This window comes from Notamacropus eugenii, chromosome X, assembly GCF_028372415.1.
Source record: "Notamacropus eugenii isolate mMacEug1 chromosome X, mMacEug1.pri_v2, whole genome shotgun sequence".
Taxonomy (NCBI): domain Eukaryota; kingdom Metazoa; phylum Chordata; class Mammalia; order Diprotodontia; family Macropodidae; genus Notamacropus; species Notamacropus eugenii.
Genome location: NC_092879.1, coordinates 37191005 through 37212204, shown reverse-complemented (window position 1 = coordinate 37212204; position 21200 = coordinate 37191005). Strand labels below are relative to the sequence as shown.

Sequence of the window (21200 nt, the reverse complement as noted above, 5' to 3'; positions counted from 1 at the left end):
TTTAAAAAAACCCTCAACTTAATAGAACATTTGACATAAAAAAGTAGAGAAATATAATGTACATACCCAATGACCAATTATAAGGGTCTCAATAAGAATAGACTATTTTCCTTTGATGTCTGCAAATTCTGTGTTTAAGATTAGTAGTTATTAGTAACTATAAAAAAAAGTTAAAAATTTCTTACAAGAAAGTTGAAATGATATGAACCTAATGGACCCTGGCAGCTTTTGTGTGATCTCAAACCAGTTACTTCAGTTTCCTTCCTCAGCTCTCCAGGACCCAGGTTCCCTTTCATTTATAGCAGGGGGTTGGACCCCTTGATCTCACAGGGGCCAACCACTTTGTGGAGGATCTTAAAAGTCTCTTCAGTCCTCTGAGTCTCAGTTTCTCTTTCTGTGATAGCGTCAGGTTGAACACTATGGTTTCAAAGGCACTGCTATTTAATGGGGGATCTCATACAAGTCACTTCAGCTTCCAAGGTCTCAGTTTTCTTTTTGGTAATATAAGGGGGTTGGACTTCATGGACTGAGATGTCCCTCACTGCCACTCTTTGGGGGATATCATGCCATTCACCTGAGCATTCTAGGCCTCAGTTTTCCTTTCAGTAACAGCAGGGGGTTGGACTCCATGGTCTTAGACGCCCCTCCTTGCTGCCCTCTCAGTGATCCCTCACCGGTAACTTCAACTTTCTAAGCCTCAGTTTTCTTTTCAGTAACAAGAGGGTTTGGGTTCCAAGGTCTGAGATGCCCCTCATAGCCTCCTTGTGGAGGATATCACTCCATTTCCCTCAGCTTTCCAGGCCTCAGTTTCCCTTTCAACAACAGGGACTGATGAAGTATGTCCACTGCGAATGACAGGTCAAACTTTGGGTGATCTCCCACCTGCCACTTGAGCTTTCTAGGTCTCATTTTCCTTTTCAGGAACAGGGTCAGAATAAATATGTGGAGTGAGAGGGCCCTGCAAACTTCTGGTTGTTCTGACACCTGGAAGCTCAGCTTTCTAGACCTCACTTTCCCTTTCAGTGAAATCTGTATCTAGCAATAAATTATCTGAAAGCAGCCTGCCATCTTCTGGAAGAAATCATAATGGTCACTAAATCTTTCTGATCCTGACTTTCCCTCTCAGTGATAAGACTGCAAGGTATTGAAAGGGAAACTGACTTCCACAACCTGAAGCCACGGGGGTAGGATCAGGAAAAATTTGGCAGACCCCTCTCACATAATGGAGTTCTCAGCCCTGCTTTCAATGAAAGTCAGATCAAGGCCTCTTAAGCTGAAGTGACTGTTGTGAGATCACGCAAAAGCTGTCAGGGCCCATTGGGCTCATAAAATTTAACCCCTTGCTGTTCCTGGAAGGGAAACTGAGGTGCAGAAAGCCGAGGTGAATGGCCTCGCCTGGGCATGTATTTAATGTACTCTGGTCTAGACTGTCCCACTGCCTTCCTTTATTGATGTGGGAAATCTCCTCTTAGTACCATGTCAGCTCTTTGTCTACAACTCTCCCTAAATTGGAGCCCTGAAGAAGTGTTTTTAGGCCTTGAATTGTCCTGTTCATCCTGCCAGGCTCCAAAGCCTCCTGACTCCCATGGATCTGGGAGCAGTAGGGGATGTCCATTTCCCCTGTGGTATGCTCTCCTTCTGTGGCTGCTGTCCTTGCACATCAGAGTCATGCTTCAGGAATGGTTCCCTCCCTTTCTGCCCTGCAGGGACATATGAGGTCACCTAATATAGACTAGTCATGAGGCAGCTTGGTGGAACAGTGGACAGACCTGGAGTTAGGAAAATCTGAGCCCAAATCCAGCTTCAGACCCTTAATTGTTGTGTGACAATGGGCAAGTCACTTAAGTGCTGTCTGCCTCAGTTTCCATATCTGTAAAATGGGGGTGACAATACCACCTAACTCATAGGGTTGGTGCGAAGATCAAATGAAATAATACTCGTTAAGAGTTTACTGTAGTGCTTGCCACACAGTAGGTGCTTTATAAATGCTTTATTCTCTCCCCTTCCCCTTCTGTACCCTGCCATGGGGTCTTTTTCCAGAGTCACACAACTAGACAGCAACAGAGCCTTTGTAGAAATTCAGACCGTGTGATGCCAGTCATATGTTCTAGCTTATTCTGCAAGGAGATGCTATTGGAGGATCCCAGAATGACCCTCTGCTAATGTCAAAGGGACTGCATGATTATAGAAAGTAAATGATGAAAAGTACTTTTAAAGATCACTAAACATAGCCCTCTTATTTTAGAGAGGAACCAACTGAGTCCTGAGATGGAAAGAGACTGATTTAAAGATACAATGTATCTAGGGTGATGTAAACCCAGGGCCTTTTGCTCGAAATGCAACAGTCCTTTCCCCTGTGTCCTATCTCTAAGAGTCTGCCAGTCTTGAACCAAAGGGTCAGAGATTAAGAGGTGCTATGAGATGATCTAATCTACCCTTCCTCAATATTTTTTACTCTACAAAATAAAAAAAATGAAGTATCATAATAGATTTAAACATGAAATGAGAAGACATCTGCACTGGGTAATCTGTATTATAATTTGAACTTTGTAAAGTTTCACAAACTATTTAAGACCTACAGTTTTTTACAAAAATGCTTTAATCTAGAAGGGAGATTGTTTTTTAATGATCTCCAGAATGACAATGAGACAACATGTCAAAACCTATAGTGTTGGGGGACAGCTCTGGACCGGGGTCCCCCGTGAGGACCGTGAGACGCCTGAGGGTCCGAACCTGCCCCCTTGTGGGGTACTGGGATGGCCCTGGTAACAGGCTGGCTCCACCCACGGGGAGGCACTTGGGAGGAGCTCGCCCGCCCATGGGAGGTACGGGGGAGGAGACAGGGGATAATAAAAGGGGATGACCACGAGAGCTGGAGGAGAAGAAACGCAATAAAGCTTGCTGGCTGCAACTCCTTTCGGGTGCTCTGCCTGTTTATTCCCCTCCCCCAACAGGGAGAGGGAATTCCCTTTCCCCAACCAGGAGAGGGGCCGGAGACGTCCGAAGACCGGGGATAGGTAAGTAGAAGGCGAAGGCCCGGGAGTCGCCCCGGGCACTATAGGATGCAGTAAAACCAATAGTCAGAGGAAAATTTATATCTCAAAAGGCTTATATTGAAAAATAGTGACAGAGCAGACCAATGAATTGGGTATACAATAAAAAACCATGAAAAGAATAAATTTAAAAAACTCCAATTAAACATGATAAATCTTAAAAATTAAAGGTGAGATTGATGGAATTGAATATAAGAAAACCATTCAATTCATAAATAAAACTTGAACTTGGTTTTATGAAAAAAGAATAGATAAACCATTAGTTAATATAAGTAAAGAAGAGAAAAAAAACAAACAACCAATATTAAAAATGAATAGGGTGTATATACCACTACCGAAGATGAAATAAAAGCAATTACAAGAAAGCATTTGAATGAAAATGGCAGTTTTGCCTAAACTAATCTATTTAGTCCATGCCATCTGAATAAAATAACCAGAAAGTTATTTTACTGAGCTAGAAAAAAATAATAATAAAATTCATTTGGAAGTGCAAAATATCAAGAATATCAAAGGAATTAAGGAAAAATGTAAAGGAAGTAGGTTTAGCAGTGCTGGATCTTAAACTAAACTATGAAGCAGCAATTGTAAGAACTGCCTGGTACTGGCTGAGAAACAGAAAGACAGATAAGTAGAACAGAGTAGACATGCAACACACAGCAGCAAATGATTACAGTAAGCTTCCTAGCTGTGTGACCTTGGATAAGTCACTTTGCCCCTGCCTGCCTTACTTTCCTTAAGTGTAAATGGGGATTATAATAACACCCAGTTGGAAGGGTTGCTGTGAGGATCTAAGCTCTTAGCACAGTATCTGGCACATAGGAGGTACTGTAGAAATGCTCCCCTTTACACTTTAGGGACCATTCAAAGTAACTGTCCTAAATGTGTATTCACCATTATACTTCCTAGTTATAAAAAATAGTTTGACTATCTTATATGCCCCATTTTTGGCAGGTAGAACTCAGGTGCTTCACAGTGAGAAGTGTGTGGTTGTTTGTTGTGGGGGACAAAGATGGACAGATCTAAAGCTGATCATAAATCTCAAGCCTTTCATGGGAAGACTCATGGGAATAAATGTGGAGCGAAATAATCAGAACCAGGAAAAAATATACACAAAGACCACAGTGATAGAAGAGGAAAGAAGAAAAGAAAGGGCTATATAATTATGGGCAAGCTTAACCCTAGTGAAGGGATGGTGAGAGAAGCAACCAATCCCTCCTACTCACCTGAATACTGTAAGGAAATACCTTGAAGGGAGAGAGGCCCAACAGGTAAACCCAAGGAACAAGAAGGTTGGTGCTGTCTCTGCAAGGGAAGCGTCAGGGGGAAAACAGTTTTGGCCCAAAGGATTATAGCAGTACTTGGAAGAAATGAAAGAAGAGATGCATAATGAAATCTATAGAGAGGATAGAAGCCAAGGAGAATTGATAACTTAGGCAAGACCTGGATTCCCTGGAAATCACAATGCATCAAACAGAAAACAATGACTAAATAAGATAACAAATTTATTAATTGGAGGAATGTTGGGATTGGAAGCTCAATTCCGTGTGGACGGTCTCGGGCGGGTAAAAGTGGGACTTCTAAATCTTAGAGTCTTACGAGGCCCTCCATGAACAGCGGGGGTTCGAGAAGGTCAGACTGAGCTAGCTCGGCTAGCTCGGGTATTTCCACCTCTCCCCGGGAGATACGTGATGGGTGGAGTCTCCCTGCCCTCGAGATTGTCCCAGATTGGAGCACACCTAGTTACCTAACAGCACGGTATTGAGATGCAAACTGTGCGGCTGAAGGTTAAGTAGGATTGAGGAAGCCTGAAAGCTCTCTCTTAGCACGTGAGGAGCCAAGAGGACAGTAGGCTCTGTTTCTCTTCTCTTCTCTCTCCCCTCCCCCTCTCTCCCCGCTTGTACTTCTACTTCCAATCCCTTAAGCTTAGCCTCCTTAGGAAATCTCCCCCTCTTCCTCCTAAGGAAGACACCCCTGCACTTGTAAACAGACCCTGTAATAAAGCTCAACCCCTGTTCGACTCTGGAACGTCCTTTCTCTCATACGTTTATCCGGTTTGGCCAACCGAAGACCTGGGACAGGTAAGAAAGACTCGGGTAGCCCAATACAGGCCTCTAGGCCTGGCAGAGGAACTAATTAGAAATAAATCACACGCAAAAATTAATGAATAGTAAAAAGAAACACAAAGAAATAATAAGAAAATGTAAGAAACTATAGGAAAAACAAGTGATCCAGAAACTGGCCAAGGAAAGATAATCTAAGAAATATCAGACCATCTAAAACTATGATTAAAAAAGTCTTGACACCCAAGTAGCCATTTTGAAATGGAAATATTAGAGTCAAGAGAAACATAGAAAGGTCCATATATTTGTTCAATTGAAAGGGCATTATGTGAGGAGGAATTGTTTACATGCTGAAGAAGAAATGGGAATACTATTATCTTTAATGGTTACAAAAAGGGAAAATAAGACAGAGGACCTTTGGATGGTTGTCTTCTGTTTTGATTGTGTCAGGGGTAAAAATAGGAGAAAATGGGGGCACTATACTTGGAAGGAAAGGAGAAGGAAATCATCATCATGTATACAATGAAGGAATCAGATGAAAAGTAATTAATTATGGAAGAAAGGGTGAGAGAAATGTATATACCAGAAACTTTACTTCACTTTCATCTGAAATCGATAAAGGGAGTTAAACAAAATTACACCCCACTCCGAAACACAACACACTCTCACACACACACACACACACACACACACACACAGATCTCAGTACAGAAATACAATAAACTGAAAAGGAAAACAGTAAAATGACAAGAGAAGGCCAGAGAGTAACTTTAAGAGAGGGGGCAGGATAGGTAAGAGAATAATCAAAAGCAAAATAAACTGAAATGCTGGAGAGAGGAACATGAAGGGCGGATTAAAAAGAACAGTAAGAACCTGGGATCATGGGTGAGACAAGAAGAAAAGACTGGCAGGAGGGTCAAAGCAGCAGTTTAATTTATAGATCACAATTGTCAGGAACAATCAGTATCAATACTTAATTGCTCAAGGGTAGGTAGAACTAATATAATAAAAATGACAACACTAACATAATTATTCCAGGTTGTCCCAATACAACTCCCACAAGAATACATTGTAGAGCTAGAAAAATAACTTAACCATCACTCTGGAGGTACAAAGCAGTCACGAATATGAAGCATAATAATGGAAAAATGGGAAGTGAGGAGGCCTATCTCTCCTGGATCTCAAACTTTATTACAAATCGGTAATCATAAAACAGTTTGATATTGGTTTAAAAAAGGTCTATCAGCAGAAAAGTTTAGTTACAGAGCTTACAGAAACAAATTGTCTGATAAACCCAAAGTTCCCAGGTTGTGGGAGGAAGGACTCATTAGTTGACAAACACTTCTGGAAAAATTAGAAAGTAAACTGACAGAACTGAGCTGTAGACCACCATTCACAGCCTCCACCAAGGTGAGCTTCAAATGGATGGGGGACTCAGATATACAAGGTCAAAGTATAAACAAATTAGAGGAGAAAGGAACAAGGTACTGTTGGGATCCACAGAAAGAGTTTATGATGACAAAATGAGAAACCTCTTATGAAGAAAGAGGAAACCTGCAGCTAACGTCCAGACAGAAAGGTGGTGAACTTAAAGGGTAAAAAGGGGCCTACGTTTTTAGACATGGCTAATGGGGGAACTTTTTTTCTTTTTTTTTTTTTCCAGAAAATGTGCTTATGTGTTGAGGGATATGCTTTTCATTTTGAAAATTTACTCAACTGGGGAGTGGGAAGCGCGAGTATTGGGAAGGACAGATGGATTTAAAGTACTGGTTATTCGAAAAGTAAAATTAATTAAAATTAAAAAATTATGAAATGAAGAAGTAGTTAGGTCATCTGATTTTTTCAAAGAGGAGAATATCAAATGGCTCCTATCAAAAATGCAAAAGAAACACTCACAATAATTCCGAAGAAAATTTAAAAACTATTTTGTGCAGTCGTTTACTAACATAACTAGTTAGAGGAAATGGATGCAAAATTACAAAAATATAAAATACCCAGATGAAGAAAAGAGAATTAGATTGCTTAAATAACTCAGTATCAGAAAAAGAAATTTAGCAAGACATAAACCAATTCCCAAAGAAAAAAAACTAACACAGAAATGCAATGTGATTTCAAAATTTGCTAACGTCCCCCCACAAAAAACAGTATGAGCCATGGAGCAGGTTTCAGCGTCATGACCCCCATGCTCCCCATTTGAAGATGGAGAACCTGAGGTGGGGGAGGGGACGGCCCCGCCAGGAAGCTGACTTTCGAATTCAGAGAGGCGCTTCCGCCCCACCAGATGGCCAGACCGTTACACGCCCTTCCCCCACTGGCCTCAGTCCCTGCCCCTCCCCCAGCAGCGCCAGATGACTGGCTGATGCCCTTTACAGCCTCGCTCCCCTGCCCATAAGAGGAGCCTCCAACGGCTCTCCTTCCTCTTCCCAGTCACATTCCTGGGAAGAGCCACGCTGTGCGAGCTTGTCCACAGTGGGCCTCGGCCTCCAGTCTCATCGCCCTGAGAGCCTGAGCGTTCCAGTCAGAGCCGAGAAGGGGCAGCCTCCTTCTAGCCAGTCGGGGGCAGTCCCGAGACCTGAGGAGGTGCGAGGCGGCCCGCGTGCCGTGAGGACCTCCTGCTGTGAGGCCCTCCTGCTGTGAGGCCCTCCTGCTGAAGCTGCGCCACCAGCCCCAGTGCTCGAGGCCCGCACCTGCGAGTCAGGATGGCGCTTTCCGCATCCGAGAGGGAGACAGCCCAGGAGCTCCCAGAAGAGGAGCCGGCACTGATCTTCCGTGGCCCCACCATGCGCCTGGGCCACTGTATCAAAGTGATGGTGGAAGACAAGGAAGTGAAATACCTGGTACGGTACCCACGTGGGACCTGGGACAGCCCAGCGACTGGGACCCGCCCCCGCTGTGCCAAGCCCCGGAAGGCCCACCGTTCCTGTGGCCCGGGCTCAGCCCAGGAGCCTGAGTCAGTAGCGCCTAGTGTCAAGGCCAAGCGCAGCACCAGCAGAACAGGCCCCAGCACCAGCACCAGCACCAGGACCAGCACCAGCCAAGCAGGCCCCAGCACCAGCCAAGCAGGCCCCAGCACCAGCACCAGGACCAGCACCAGCCAAGCAGGCCCCAGCACCAGCACCAGCACGAGGACCAGCACCAGCCAAGCAGGCACCAGCACCAGCACCAGCACCAGCACCAGTACCAGCACCAGCCAAGCAGGCACCAGCACCAGGACCAGCACCAGCACCAGCACCAGCCAAGCAGGCTCCAGCACCAGCACCAGCACCAGCACCAGCCAAGCAGGCACCAGCACCAGGACCAGCACCAGCACCAGCACCAGCACCAGTACCAGCACCAGCCAAGCAGGCCCCAACACCAGCACCAGCACCAGCACCAGCCCAGCAGGCCCCAGCAACAGCATTAGCCAAGCAGGCCACAGCAGCAGGAGCAGCACCAGTACCAGCACCAGCACCAGCACCAGTACCAGCACCAGCCCAGCAGGCCACAACACCAGCACCAGCACCAGCCCAGCAGGCCCCAGCACCAGCACTAGCACCAACCAAGCAGGCCCCAGCACCAGCCAAGCAGGCCCCAGCACCAGCACCAGCACCAGCACCGGCCAAGCAGGCCCCAGCACCAGCACCAACCCCGGCCAAGCAGGCCCCAGCACCAGCACCAGCACCAGCACCGGCCAAGCAGGCCCCAGCACCAGCACCAACCCCGGCCAAGCAGGCCCCAGCACCAGCACCAGCACCGGCCAAGCAGGCCCCAGCACCAGCACCAGCACCGGCCAAGCAGGCCCCAGAACCAGCACCAGCACCAGCACCAACCAAGCAGGCCCCAGCACTAGCACCAGCACCAGCCCAGCAGGCCCCAGCACCAGCACCAGTACCAGCACTAGCAGCAGCAGCAGCAGCAGCACCAGCACCGGTAGCAGCTCCCTAGGGGGCGCCATGGCTCATGAGGCCCCCTGTGGGAGAAACCAGAGCAGCGCGCCCATTCCTCAGGGAGTCGGGGGAGCCAGCACCAGTGGCCCACTATCCTCTGCTCCCGAAGAAGCCCCCCAAGAGCCGCTCGCCTGCTGGGAGTACGAGTGGATCCCCCAGAAAAGGGTGCTCCGCTACTCTCGGGACCAGTTGAACCAGGATAGGAACAAAGCTATCCGCTTGTCCGCTGCCAGGAAAGAGCAGGAACAGGCTGCCCTCAAGGGCAGACGCTCCCGCACCTGTCATGGTCACGGCCACCATGACCCAGGTGAAGGGAGCACCTCTGGAATGATGCCACCACCACCCCCCAAGCGAAGCTGCTCTGAAAAGGTACAAGGAGAGTCCGGATCACGGGGAGCGAGCTGCCAAGCTGTTGCTGAGGATCCCCAACAGGATGCCACCCCAGGCAGACGTGAAGTCCAGGTTGACCTGCCCATGTCCCTGAGGCCCCTGCTCGTGCTAGACTGGGACATGGTGACCCTCAGGAAGATGCTCTGCAACCTGCCAGCCAAGGTCAGCGCAGATGCCATCTTCTATGAATATGCCACCTTCCCTCGGAAGCACTGCACCAGAGATCAAAGCTGCGCTGTCTGGGGCCTGGTGGCTGTGCTCAAGGAATACTTTAATGTACTCCTAAGCCCCCAGCTGCTTTATGATTTCAAGAGGCCACAGTATGATGAACTGGTGGTCAGCTACCCCTCAAGCCAGATGTGCGAGCTCTATGGAGGTATCCACCTGTTGCGCCTCTTTGAGCATCTGGGCCCAATGCTCACCTGCACTACTCTGGATGACAGCAGCATGAATGTGCTGCTGAGCCATTTGCAAAATTTCCTAGATTATCTGGCCCACAACTCTTCTCTGCTGTTTTTTGAAACCAGCGACTACAAGCCTGCCTCTGAGGACCATCTGAAAGTAGTTGCATAAAGGCATGTTGGTTTGGGCTCCTGCTGCATGAGCATTTCCTGGTGCCAGTAGACTGGCTGTATCAGCCCATACCTTGCCAAAATGATCTGTTCCTGTAATGTGCTTTGGGGGGTTGATGTTTGTTTCTTTAATGTTTTCCTTAACTTCTTCCATGGAGGAAGCCTCTTCTCTTCTTGCAGAACAGTCACTAGTGCTTGCAGCAATGGACATAGAGACTGGAATGCTGAGTGGGACTCTTCCCGCCTGCCTGGAAGACCACATGGCATGCCGGGGACTTTGCATTTGGCTCCAGCACTTAGGACCTGTGGGACTGCTCAGGGACAGAAGACCTTGAGGGAAGACTGTCAGTGCCAACGACACTGCCACTTTAACAGGGTAGTCCGGGATAACCAGATAAATGGTTACCTGTTCCTTCTTGCAACATGACCACCCACGTGCTTTGTCCCTCTGTGTCCATTATAGAACTGTTCTGCTGTTTGCTGTGTGGACTCCAATGCGTAACTGAGTGATAAGACAAAAAACACCATCTGCATTGAGGCAAAGTTCCTCCTTCAGAGGACTTTTACAAGTGTCCCAAAATATACTGATTTTCCTGCCCAAAAAAGGTATACATATTTTGATGGTTCTGTGCTTTTAAATCTCAGCACTTAGGACCTATGTGAATGTTGAGTGTCCAAAAACCTTGATTGATGACTGTTGGTGCCAAGAATGTCATCACATTAATGGGAGGGCATAGGGGGTGAGAGTGTTGGATTATCTGGTACGTTGGATGTCTTCTGCCTGCTTATCTCTGTGCCCCAATTGATTCCAATACACATTTACATGATAAGAAAATATTTTCTATACTGACAGATGTCTAAGTTCCTTCTTCAGATGATGAAAATGTTCAGATGCTGAAAATACATTGAGTTTTTTCAAAATAAAAAAAATGCGTGTGTTTATTGTTCTGTGAGTGCCAATAGACCCCAGAGATACACCCAGCTATGAAATCAAGTAAGAGTGAGTTTTGCCTTTGCCCTGGTGTTGATACACTCTGACCCCATAAGATTTGGGCCTAGTTCATCTGGGGATTTCCTCTTAGGAATGTGGGGAGGTCTCCCCAAGTGTCTGTAAGGGCCACTCAACCTTGTTCTAAAGCTTCTACTTATTACCTGCAGTGGCCCCAGCAGGGGGTCTAACATCCCGTCCCATGTGCACTCCCTCCAACTTTTGTGGGCCCAAGAAGAAGGGGGTGCTACCGGATATTTGCAAGGACATTATATAGAATCAGGGATCCTGGAGGCCCTCTAGCCTTGGTGCACCAGGTAAAGACCATGAGACAGAGAAAGCCACATTGCTCTTGGCCATAACCCTGGGTTGGAGGCCTCCCCTACCTCGTCTTCCTACACAGAGATCCTGGAAGCATGCATGCACTGATCTCCAGTGTGAGATGCTCACTCACATTCCCCTACATTCTCTAGAAGCAATGGCCCCTAATGAGGTGGACCGGTATTGTGTTTCAGCAGTTCTCCCCTAAGCCTGTGTGCCCTGACCAGCTCTGTCAGGCCTACAGTCCTGTGTGGTTGGCCCAGCAACGGGTCATTCTGGTAGCTCTCAAGACTGTCTGACTTGTCCCTCTTAGGCAGAGGTCCTTAGTTCTGACTTCTAACTAGCTTTGGTCTCTATTCACCTCTTCCCTGACTCAGGGCTCAGGGTTCTACCCCCAAGGTTAACACTTTCCCACTCTGGCTTTTTGGAAGGTTGGGGAAAACTCAGTCTTTTACATTTGCCTTTCCAACTCCTGCCCCTCACTCCTGCAGCTGCTACACATACACACACACACACACACACACACACACACACACACACATATTACTCATATACCTACAGACTACACTGGCACCAGGTCATGCAAATTGCCCTCCGTCCTCAAGACAGTAGGAGGAGGAGGAGAAGTAGGAGGAGGAGCAGGAGGAGTAGGGCAACCAGGTGGTCCTGTGGATGGAGGGTCAGGACTGTAATACGGAAGATTCATCTCCCTGGGTTCAAATTCCAGCCTCGGACATTTACTTGCTGTGGGATCCTGGGCAAGTCACTTAATATCTGTCTCAACTTCTCAGGCTGGAAAATGAGCTGCAGACAGAAATGGCAAGCCATTCCAGTGTCTTTGCCAAGAAAACCCTAAATGACTGAACAACCACAAAGTAGTAGTAGTAGTAGTAGTAGTACAAGTAGCAGTAGTAACTAGCATTTATAAAGCACTGAACAAGTACAAAGCAGTAATAGCAGTGACAGCTAACATTTATAAAGCACTGACAGTACTGATAAGTACTTTATCATCAGTATATCATTTGATCCTCACAACAACCCTGGGAGGGAGGTGCTATTATGATCCCCATTTTATTGATGAGGAAACCGAGGCAGGCAGAGCTTAAGTGACTTTTCCAGGGTCACCACCTAATTAAGTGTCTGAGACCAGATTTGAACTCAGCCCTTGCTGACTCCAGGTCTGGTACTCCATGCCCTGTAGGACCCAGCTGCCAAGGGCACTAGGAATCCTTTGGTGGAGGGGTTGGAGTAGGCTACCCAACAAAAAAGGGAAAGGAAGCTGGCAGTCCTTTCATGCTCCAATAGTAAATACCTTTCCGTGTGCTGTTACATTGGAGAAGGGAAGCCCTGCTGACTGGGGGGCCTAGGACAGGCAGTGTGGTGTCATAGAATGGGTTCTGGACCTAGGATCAGGAGGCCTGGGTTCAAATCTCACCTGCTTGTTCTTAATTTATATATCCAGGTCTTGTTTATGTTATTATGGGAAAAAGATACCTTTGAGATTGTGTGGTATGTTACTACTGCTGAAATAAATCTACCACAATGTTGAAATTAGAGAGGCAAAAACTTAGGTTTTATTAGGCTTAAGCATAGGTTCAGCAGGTGGAAAAATAATCCTGAGAAAAAATTAGGATTTTAAAGAGGCTTTTACAGACGAAATTATGCCAGTGGCAGAGAAATAATTCTTTCACATGTTATAATCTTATACATTCTTTCAGGATGTAAAAGGTTTTTTTCTTTTTAAAGATTGCTAAGGCACACAATGGCTACAGCAGCAACCTTGGGGTCAGGAAAACCAGAGTTCAAATGGGGTCTCAGACACTTACTAGCTCTGTGACCCTGGGCAAGTCACTGAATCCCGTTTGCCTTACCAAAAATAAATGAATAAATAAGCAAGCAAAGAAACAGACAGAGAGATTGATGGATAGATACATAGGTAATTAGTAATAGGAAATGAAAGAAGAATATTTCCCATCACAATTTCCCCCATTCTCACGGACATGTTCACATTTGACTATGGGCATATACCTCTGCAGGTAAACGGAAGACCAGGAAATATTACACAAGAGTCATATAATGATCATCCACATTAAATAACGCAAGATCTCCTTGATCAGCTTGTTTCTGTTACCTCATTCCAAATGTGCCTTTCATCAGCTTAGGATTATTGTCTAAGAAGCGCTAAGTGCTTGCAAACATTATCCCTTAGCAATTTGGGCACAGACCTCATCATCAGGGCAGGTGCAGGGGTTCTTCCTAGTACATCTGCCTCCCTGGTTCTAACTCACTTGCAGAGGTTGCCAAGGTAAGGTTGCTAAAATCTGCTAGTGATTAGACTTGTGACAATTTAGTAAGGCCTAATATAGCTTTAGAAATTTGGTTTTCCAGTAATTAGTTCATGTGGTGAAATCCAGTTTAAATATTATGGTACTAACCTTATTGACAACAAAGCCACATGAAGAATATTACATTAGAAACCTGCAATTTTTTCGGAAAAGGCAGAGAATTTCAGTTTTTACACACTTGCTCGTTCTATCTTCATTTGAACCCTGTACCTGATATGGACAATGCCATCAAGGGGATGCAGGAAGACTCTTTTAAAGGATCCATAAGGGCCTGACTTGGAAAATAACCCTTTCTGTCTCTTAATATTACTTATTGATATTAGACTACTCGAAAACAGAAAAAAATACAATTCAAAATTTAATTATTATATATAAAATATTTAGACATATATTACATATATAATATATCATATATAACATATTCTATATCATGTAATTATACACAACATATATTTTATGTATTAAAATTAAATATATATTTGAAAATTATTTATAATTTATATTTTATTACTATTAAAGCAATTTTACATGTAAAATACTTAATCCAATTTTGAGAATTTATTACTGTATACCCCAGTAGAAAGAAAGAAGAAAGTTTTTTAAAAATTCATATATATATATATATATATATATATATATATATATATATATATATATATATTCAGTTGAACCTGAAGGATTGTTCAGTACTTTGTTCAATACCTTTTCAGTCTTCTTCTTAATTACCTTCAGAATAAAAGAAAAGTATTTAAAATGTACCGTCCATCATGTTTATTTGTCTTTTTGTCCTTGTTCTTAATAGAAACATTTTTGAATACAATCACACACATATAGCGTCTGTGCATGTATACAGGTATATGTATGTATATACATGCATATACATATATATGCAGTGTTTCTTAAAAAACAGTCTAATATTGTTGCTTTTCTCAAAGTGAAGTTCACTCTTCCATTAAAATTGGATACTTTTACATAAAATTTGAAACTTATAACCTTTTTACATCTTGATCATATCAAATCTTTGTTTCACTGTCCACTTTTAGGATCTATCTATCTATCTATCTATCCATCCATCCATCTATCTATCTCATTACAGCGTGCAGAACAGAGGTGGTATTCTACAGATCTGATCTTAATGCTTAAACATTAACAAAGGGATGGCCTGACAAGCTTAAGGACTTATTTATCTAGCTGCGTAGGCTAGGAAGTGGAAAAAATTACTGACCACAAATACAGGATAGGAAAATCAAAACCTTTCATCTTTTTCGTACTTGCACCCTGTTGTAGTCCCTGAGAGATATCCGGTTATTGCAACAATAAGGTGAATCATATAGACAACAACAATTTTTACAACTCACCTGCCTTAGTTAGAGAAATTTGCTATGAAAGGAAGGGAGAAGGACATGGGCATAAGAAAATCAAAAGTGTCCCTTCAAGGGCATGAGCTGACCTGACATAAACATAGCAGGATAAAGTTTCTTTAAGGCTATTCGTTTCCATGGAAGACTCAAAGATAACAGTGAATCATGTAGCAAAATTCTACGTTAGTAACAGAATATAATACCTTCCCTGGCTATGGCCTGGCTCAGGATTAGCCAGGTGGAAAAATCTCCTCTTCAGAAAAGAAATAGCACAACAGGGAAACTGAGTCATAAAGCCCTTGCCTTTGCCTATGCAAGGTCATCTTCTCAATCTTCACCAGGCACAGAGTTGTAGCATTTCTCTTATGTAGCATCTCTCCCTTTCAGCAGCCCATGTCTTTTCCCTTGAATGACATATTATTGACTTAATGAAAATTCAGAGGATCATACTCGAAATCCAAAGTCAGAACAAGATAACAAAATATAGTCTCAAGAGATTTTATCTTACCCTAAATTAGGATTGGGTACAAATATCATTATTTTACTCATATAAGGATGTACATTCATCCTTTCTAGTTTAAATCCATCCTGAAGCATAATCGTTAGAAATTAAGAAAACAGTCACATTCTACAATTACACACATACAGTGTGTATAATGACACACTTGGGATTTTGCTCAAAATTCAGGAATACTGTGACCCTCTATAAGCTGTCATGCTGACAGATAGCCATATCTGAAGAGATTACATATTAACCCCTAATAAGGTAAACATAAAATCTTTAAATCTAGGGTCTATTAAGATTTAGTTGACTTTAATATATACTGCTCTAGATACAATTTCATAATTTGTATAAGCCACGGCCAAACAGTCTCTCAGATAAAAATTTCCTCTTAGAAATCAAATTTGTAAGTCCCCTCATTTCAACTGTGGCATATCCTAGTTTCTCATTAAACCACTCCATTCCTTTACAGGGGTGGGAAAGCTGTGGCCTTGAGGTGACATGTCGCCCTCTAGGACATCAATTGCTGCCGTTTGACTTAATTCAAAACTCACAGAACAAATCTCCTTAATAAAAGGATTTGTTCAGTCAAACTTGGACTCAGTCAAAAGGATGCACCTGAGACCCTAGAAGTTCACATGTGACCTTGAGGTTGTAGGTTCCTCACCCCTGCTTTAGAATTTCACAACATGCTGTCAGAAAAGCTGATGGAATTTTATGATCCCACCCAAACAGAAACTCCCAACGAACCTGATAAGTCCCCAAGGAGCTTCACAGTTAAAATGTTAACAAAAAAATCTTAACCTGCAAGTTGTGACTAAATTCTCTATCAGCTCAAGTAATAATCTATCAGCATCCCAATTAAAAGAGAAGTTAATTTTCTAAAGATACAATTACATCACTCTCTAGGTATAGTTTTCAAATTCAGAGCATTTCTTATACAATGATTTCCAAAAAATCACAATACAAGAAAAATTAAAAACTTTCAAATAACATGACCAACATCATGGATTTTAAAAACATAAAACCACAGCTATTACCACTCAGATAACATCAATTCACTTGATACATCAAATCCTCTTACACAGAAAATCACTTAATCTACCTTTCAATTTGACATTCACCAACCAGTGTAGAAGAAATTTGATGCCTTCAGAATTTCCATTCTCATTTCTGAATTTTCTAAAGCATATTGCCTTCTTTAAAGTAAAAGCATATTTATTCTTCAGTGTACATGAGATTTATGGGGGGGATTACAGTCCACTTGACATTGAAAATTATTCTTGCACTACAAGGTGTATATCCATGCACATGATTAGAAAATAATGTTTAATAGTCTTAGATATCTATTTCAAGTAGGAATTTCACTAATAAATACTGTTTGAAAGCAAATATAACTAAGCCAAAAAATAGGAATATAAGATTTTTTTAAGAAAGGACATTGATTTACCAACAACAAAGCAAAAAGGAAAGATGACTAAGTGATGGAGGAAGGGGAGAGGCAAGGCTGGGCCTCCTTTGGGAAGGGGGAGCTGAGCTGAGGACAGGAAGAAGGCAGGGATCACCCCCCACAACAGCTTTCCCTGCTCTGGAGTGTGGGGACTTGCCTCCAGCTCCAGCTGGTTTTCCTGTGGCAGCCAGCACCAACGCTACCTAGGCCACAGCCAGACAAAGCTATTGTCTGAGGCCTTTCCTGAACAAAGAACCTGACCCTGTGTTCTCCCAGCACCTTTCAGAGAATCCCAGCTGTCAGCCAGGTGTTCAGAGGAAAAGGCCTTGCCGGCAGGATGGGCCTAGGAGGAGAGATCCTGAACAAGATGACGTAGGTACAGAGGATTTGCCTTTGCATGACAGTGATTCCCTTCCACATCACAGGGCTGAGGGACTAGGGGACCTCCTCCATCTGGTGAATCCATGTAAAACTTTTTGGTTCTCTCTCTGTCGGAGACAAGAAGTCAGATTTTTCTATGTTTCTGTTATGGGTTGTTTACAGTACTTGATCGTAAAATTTGGGTTAAGATTGTGGCCATAGGCTTTATTTCATCTGCTGGTCAAAACCTGTCTTCTGGGCTTCTACAAAACTTCCCTCAAAATTCTCATTTCACTTCTTATGCCAACTTGCAATGTATCAAAACCATGATGGGGAAAGCCTCGATGTGGAAGGGAGGACTATACAGTATTCTAGCTTTGAAGCAGAGAGACAACTTAGACCACTTAGTCTAAGTGCCTCATTTTACAGAAGAGGAAAGTGAGGGACCTAGAGCTGGATTGATTGTTTCATTTGACCCATATGCTGCTAGGCTGCAGTCAGTTAATTTAGTCCCAGGCACTGATTTTGTTAAAAGGGGAAAAAAAGGACTGATGTGAGACCACATATAGGTTAGCATGGCCTTGTCAATAGACATAATTTAATCAGGCCCTGTTATCGAAAGGAAAACTGAGGCCTAGAATGCTGAGGTGAATGCCATAGTATCCCCCAGAGGATGGCAGTGAGGGGCACCTCAGACCATGCAGTGCAACTCTCTCCTGTTATTGAAAGGGAAACTTGGGCCTAGAAAACAGAAGTGACTAGTGCGAGATCACCCAACGCATGGCAGGGGCCTGTGAAATCAAAGAGTTTTACCTGATGTTGTTACAGAAAGGGAAACTGAGGCTGAGAGGACTGAAGGGTCCTTTTGTAAGATCACCCAGAAAATGGCTAGCCCATGTCAGATCAAGTGGTCCGACCTTCTCCTGTTAATCAAAGGGAACCTGAGTCCTGGATAGCTGACCTGACTGTTGTGAGATCACCCACAGAATGGCAGAGTCCCCTCAGTTCACTTACTTTATTCTTGTCAAGGGACCGAAAGGGATACTGAGGCCTAACAAGCTGAAGTGACTGGTTTGGGATTAGGCATAAGCCAGCAGGCTTCTCTAAGACAATGGAGTCCTTAGCCCTGCTTTCACTGAAAGCCAAAATAAGGCCTAGCAAGCTGGAGTGACTGGTGTGAGATCACCCAAAGGCTACCAGGGCCCTTTCAGCTCATATAATTTAACTCATTGCTGTTGCTGAAAGCAAAACTGAGGCCTAGAAAGCTGACTTTCCTGATGTTAGATACCACGTAGGCTGGGAGGGCACACGACGGTCATATACTTTTACTGAGGCTTTTCATTGAGAAGGAACCTGAGGACCAGAAAGTTTTAGTGACCGTTATGACTTCACCCTAAAGTTGGCAGGCCCCTCTCAAATAACCTGAGATAATCTTAGGTAATCTATACAGTGTTCCTGTCACTGAACTATGTCTTCCTCCACCTCCTGCCACCCGTCTGCCTGGTGGACCTTCACTTTGAACAAAGATGTCCCTTTCTATTTTTTCACTGTTAACCTTTCCAGATATGTGGTCTACATGTTTGGCCTCAATTCCCTCTCCACCCACTCATTCCCCTAATACAGGTTCACAAGCTTAGGAAGGACCTCACAGGCCATCTATTTCACCCCCTCCTCCATTACTCAGATGAAGGAACAGGCCAAGAGAACAAGAATAACTTGCCCAATGTCATATTAAGTAACCTACACCTAGAAAGCACACCCCATGCCATCAAGTCTAACCCTCTCAACATGAAATGAAAGAGATTGAAACCAAAAGCACTGTCTGACACAGAATTTGACCTCAGGTGTTTGTGACTGTGAAGTTCAGTGATGATCCCTCATCTTTCCACAATTTCTAAGACTAAAGCCTAAGGCTTTAAGATTTTTCTTCTCTGACTTTGACGCATACTAAAAGATTTGGGCCTTTAGCATCCAACAGCCAAAATGTGGTTTTCTTTCATCATTGTCTCTCCAGCAAGACTTCTCTTAGCACACAATTAACAATGGAAAATTATACTTTGTTGGGAATCACATCAGCTCTTTTCTACATATAGTAGATTCGTTGTCAATGGTTTTGGAAGCTTTGATACCAGAAAAATGACAACCAATGGCATCATGTCTGATGTTTTCAGTTATTCTGCTCAGGTAGCACAGCACCAATATCAATACCTTTTATTGAGAAATCTATAAAATTTCAGAGATCATGTATTCCATACTCCATCAGTATGTGACATTTTTAAAGTTGGAGAGACATGATTTCCAGGTAATTTAATCATTTTATTAATGAGCCATGTTCTATACCTAATTTGTATTTTTCTCTTTATTATGTTGTTTGGAACACTGATGTGTTTGCCTGCTGTCATATGTGCTGAGCTAGGTGAAGAGGAGATATTAAGTTTTTACCAGACACTGGCAGGCAAAAATCATTCTGAGAAAAGCAGGGCAACAGCACTACCAAGTCACCCTAGGACCCCTCTGGTGCATGTGTGAGTATTATAGAATGTGAGTTATTTCAGTGATCAGATACCTGCAGAGCATTTTCATCATGTTTGGGAATTATCGGGTGATTTTTTAGAGGCTTTGGGGTGTCATAAACTAAACTTTTATGCAAATCCTTTCAAACCTCTCATTTTATCAAAAGACAGTGATGGGCTCCAGGAATTCTCTTATTCTACATAAATTTTATGTGGAGAGGAAGCCAAAGAATTCCATTCTAGCCAATAAATAACTCTTTAGTGTTTACGAGATGAAACTTTACATTTTGGGAAATTCTTTTCCTTTTAAAATTAAAAGAAATTACTGATCCCTTCCACTTTAGTCTAGGAACATCTAGAGAGGTGAGAATAACCTCTGGAGATGCGAGTATAGGGGCAACAGGATGGAGTGTGTACATTGCTGAACTTGAGGGGTACAAATACTTGAATTCAAATCCAGCTAAAGTCCCTGGCTAGCTGTGTGATCTCAAATAAGTCTCATCAGCTGTCTTGGCTTCAGTCTTTTCCTCTGTAAACTGACTGGGTTATACTGGACTTCTTGGGACTTTCTTTCCATCAAGGACCTTTAGTATGAAAGGGGCAAGTCATTTCCATTCCCTGGATATCAGCTTCCTCCTCTGTAAATTTAGGGTCTATATTAAATGACTCTGAGAGTCCTGCCAGGTATAGACCAGTGATCTTTAAAATAAGTAAGAACAAGTCACTTCACTTCCCTGTGCCCCAGTTTCTTGCTCTGGATAATTGAGAGAAACGATTTTTAATAATCAATGATTTGGGGAGATCCAGAGTTACCCCATTTTTCTAAAGTCCTGATTTCAAAAATTCAATTTGTTCCTAACTGGATGCCTATAAATTTGACAATCTACATGAGATGGATGAATATTTTTTAAAAAAATATAATTTGCCCAGATTAACAGAAGAGGAAGTTGAATACTTAATCCCATCTCAGAAAAAAAAAATTGATCTCCCTAGTAAAAAGACCTCCAGCATCCGATGGATTAACAAGTGAATTTTATCAAACACTGAAAGAACAGTTAATTCTAATAATATATAGAATATTTGGGAAAATTGATGAAGGAGTCCTACCAAATTATTTTTATGATACAAATATGGTTCTGATACCTAAACAGGGAAGAGCCAAAACAGAGAAAGAAAATAATACACCAATTTCTCTAATGAATATAGATGAATGCTTGAAAACTGATAGTCAGTGGTCTCTTTCCATAATCAAACGTAAAACCATGGAGGTGACTTAATGTTTCAAAACTTTTGGAAAAAGAGTGGCCTGAGACAGGAAAAAAATCAAGCCTGATTGGTTCACAATGAATGAGACAATGA

General features: G+C 43.3%; 1 protein-coding gene and 1 pseudogene across 1 annotated transcript; one reads left to right on the top strand and one right to left on the bottom strand.

The window, feature by feature from the left end:
* The window catches only part of LOC140515397 (eIF5-mimic protein 2 pseudogene), a 102665-nt pseudogene that overhangs the window by 47784 nt on the left and 33681 nt on the right, over window positions 1-21200 (bottom strand).
* LOC140516307 (mortality factor 4-like protein 2) lies at window positions 9046-10002 on the top strand. The gene has a single exon (XM_072627309.1). It carries the CDS (start codon window positions 9046-9048, stop codon window positions 10000-10002), a length of 957 nt encoding a protein of 318 aa, XP_072483410.1.

Excerpts from the sequence above, each read along its gene's own strand:
- LOC140516307 (XM_072627309.1), top strand. The coding sequence starts at position 9,046 with ATGGCTCATGAGGCCCCCTGTGGGAGAAACCAGAGCAGCGCGCCCATT.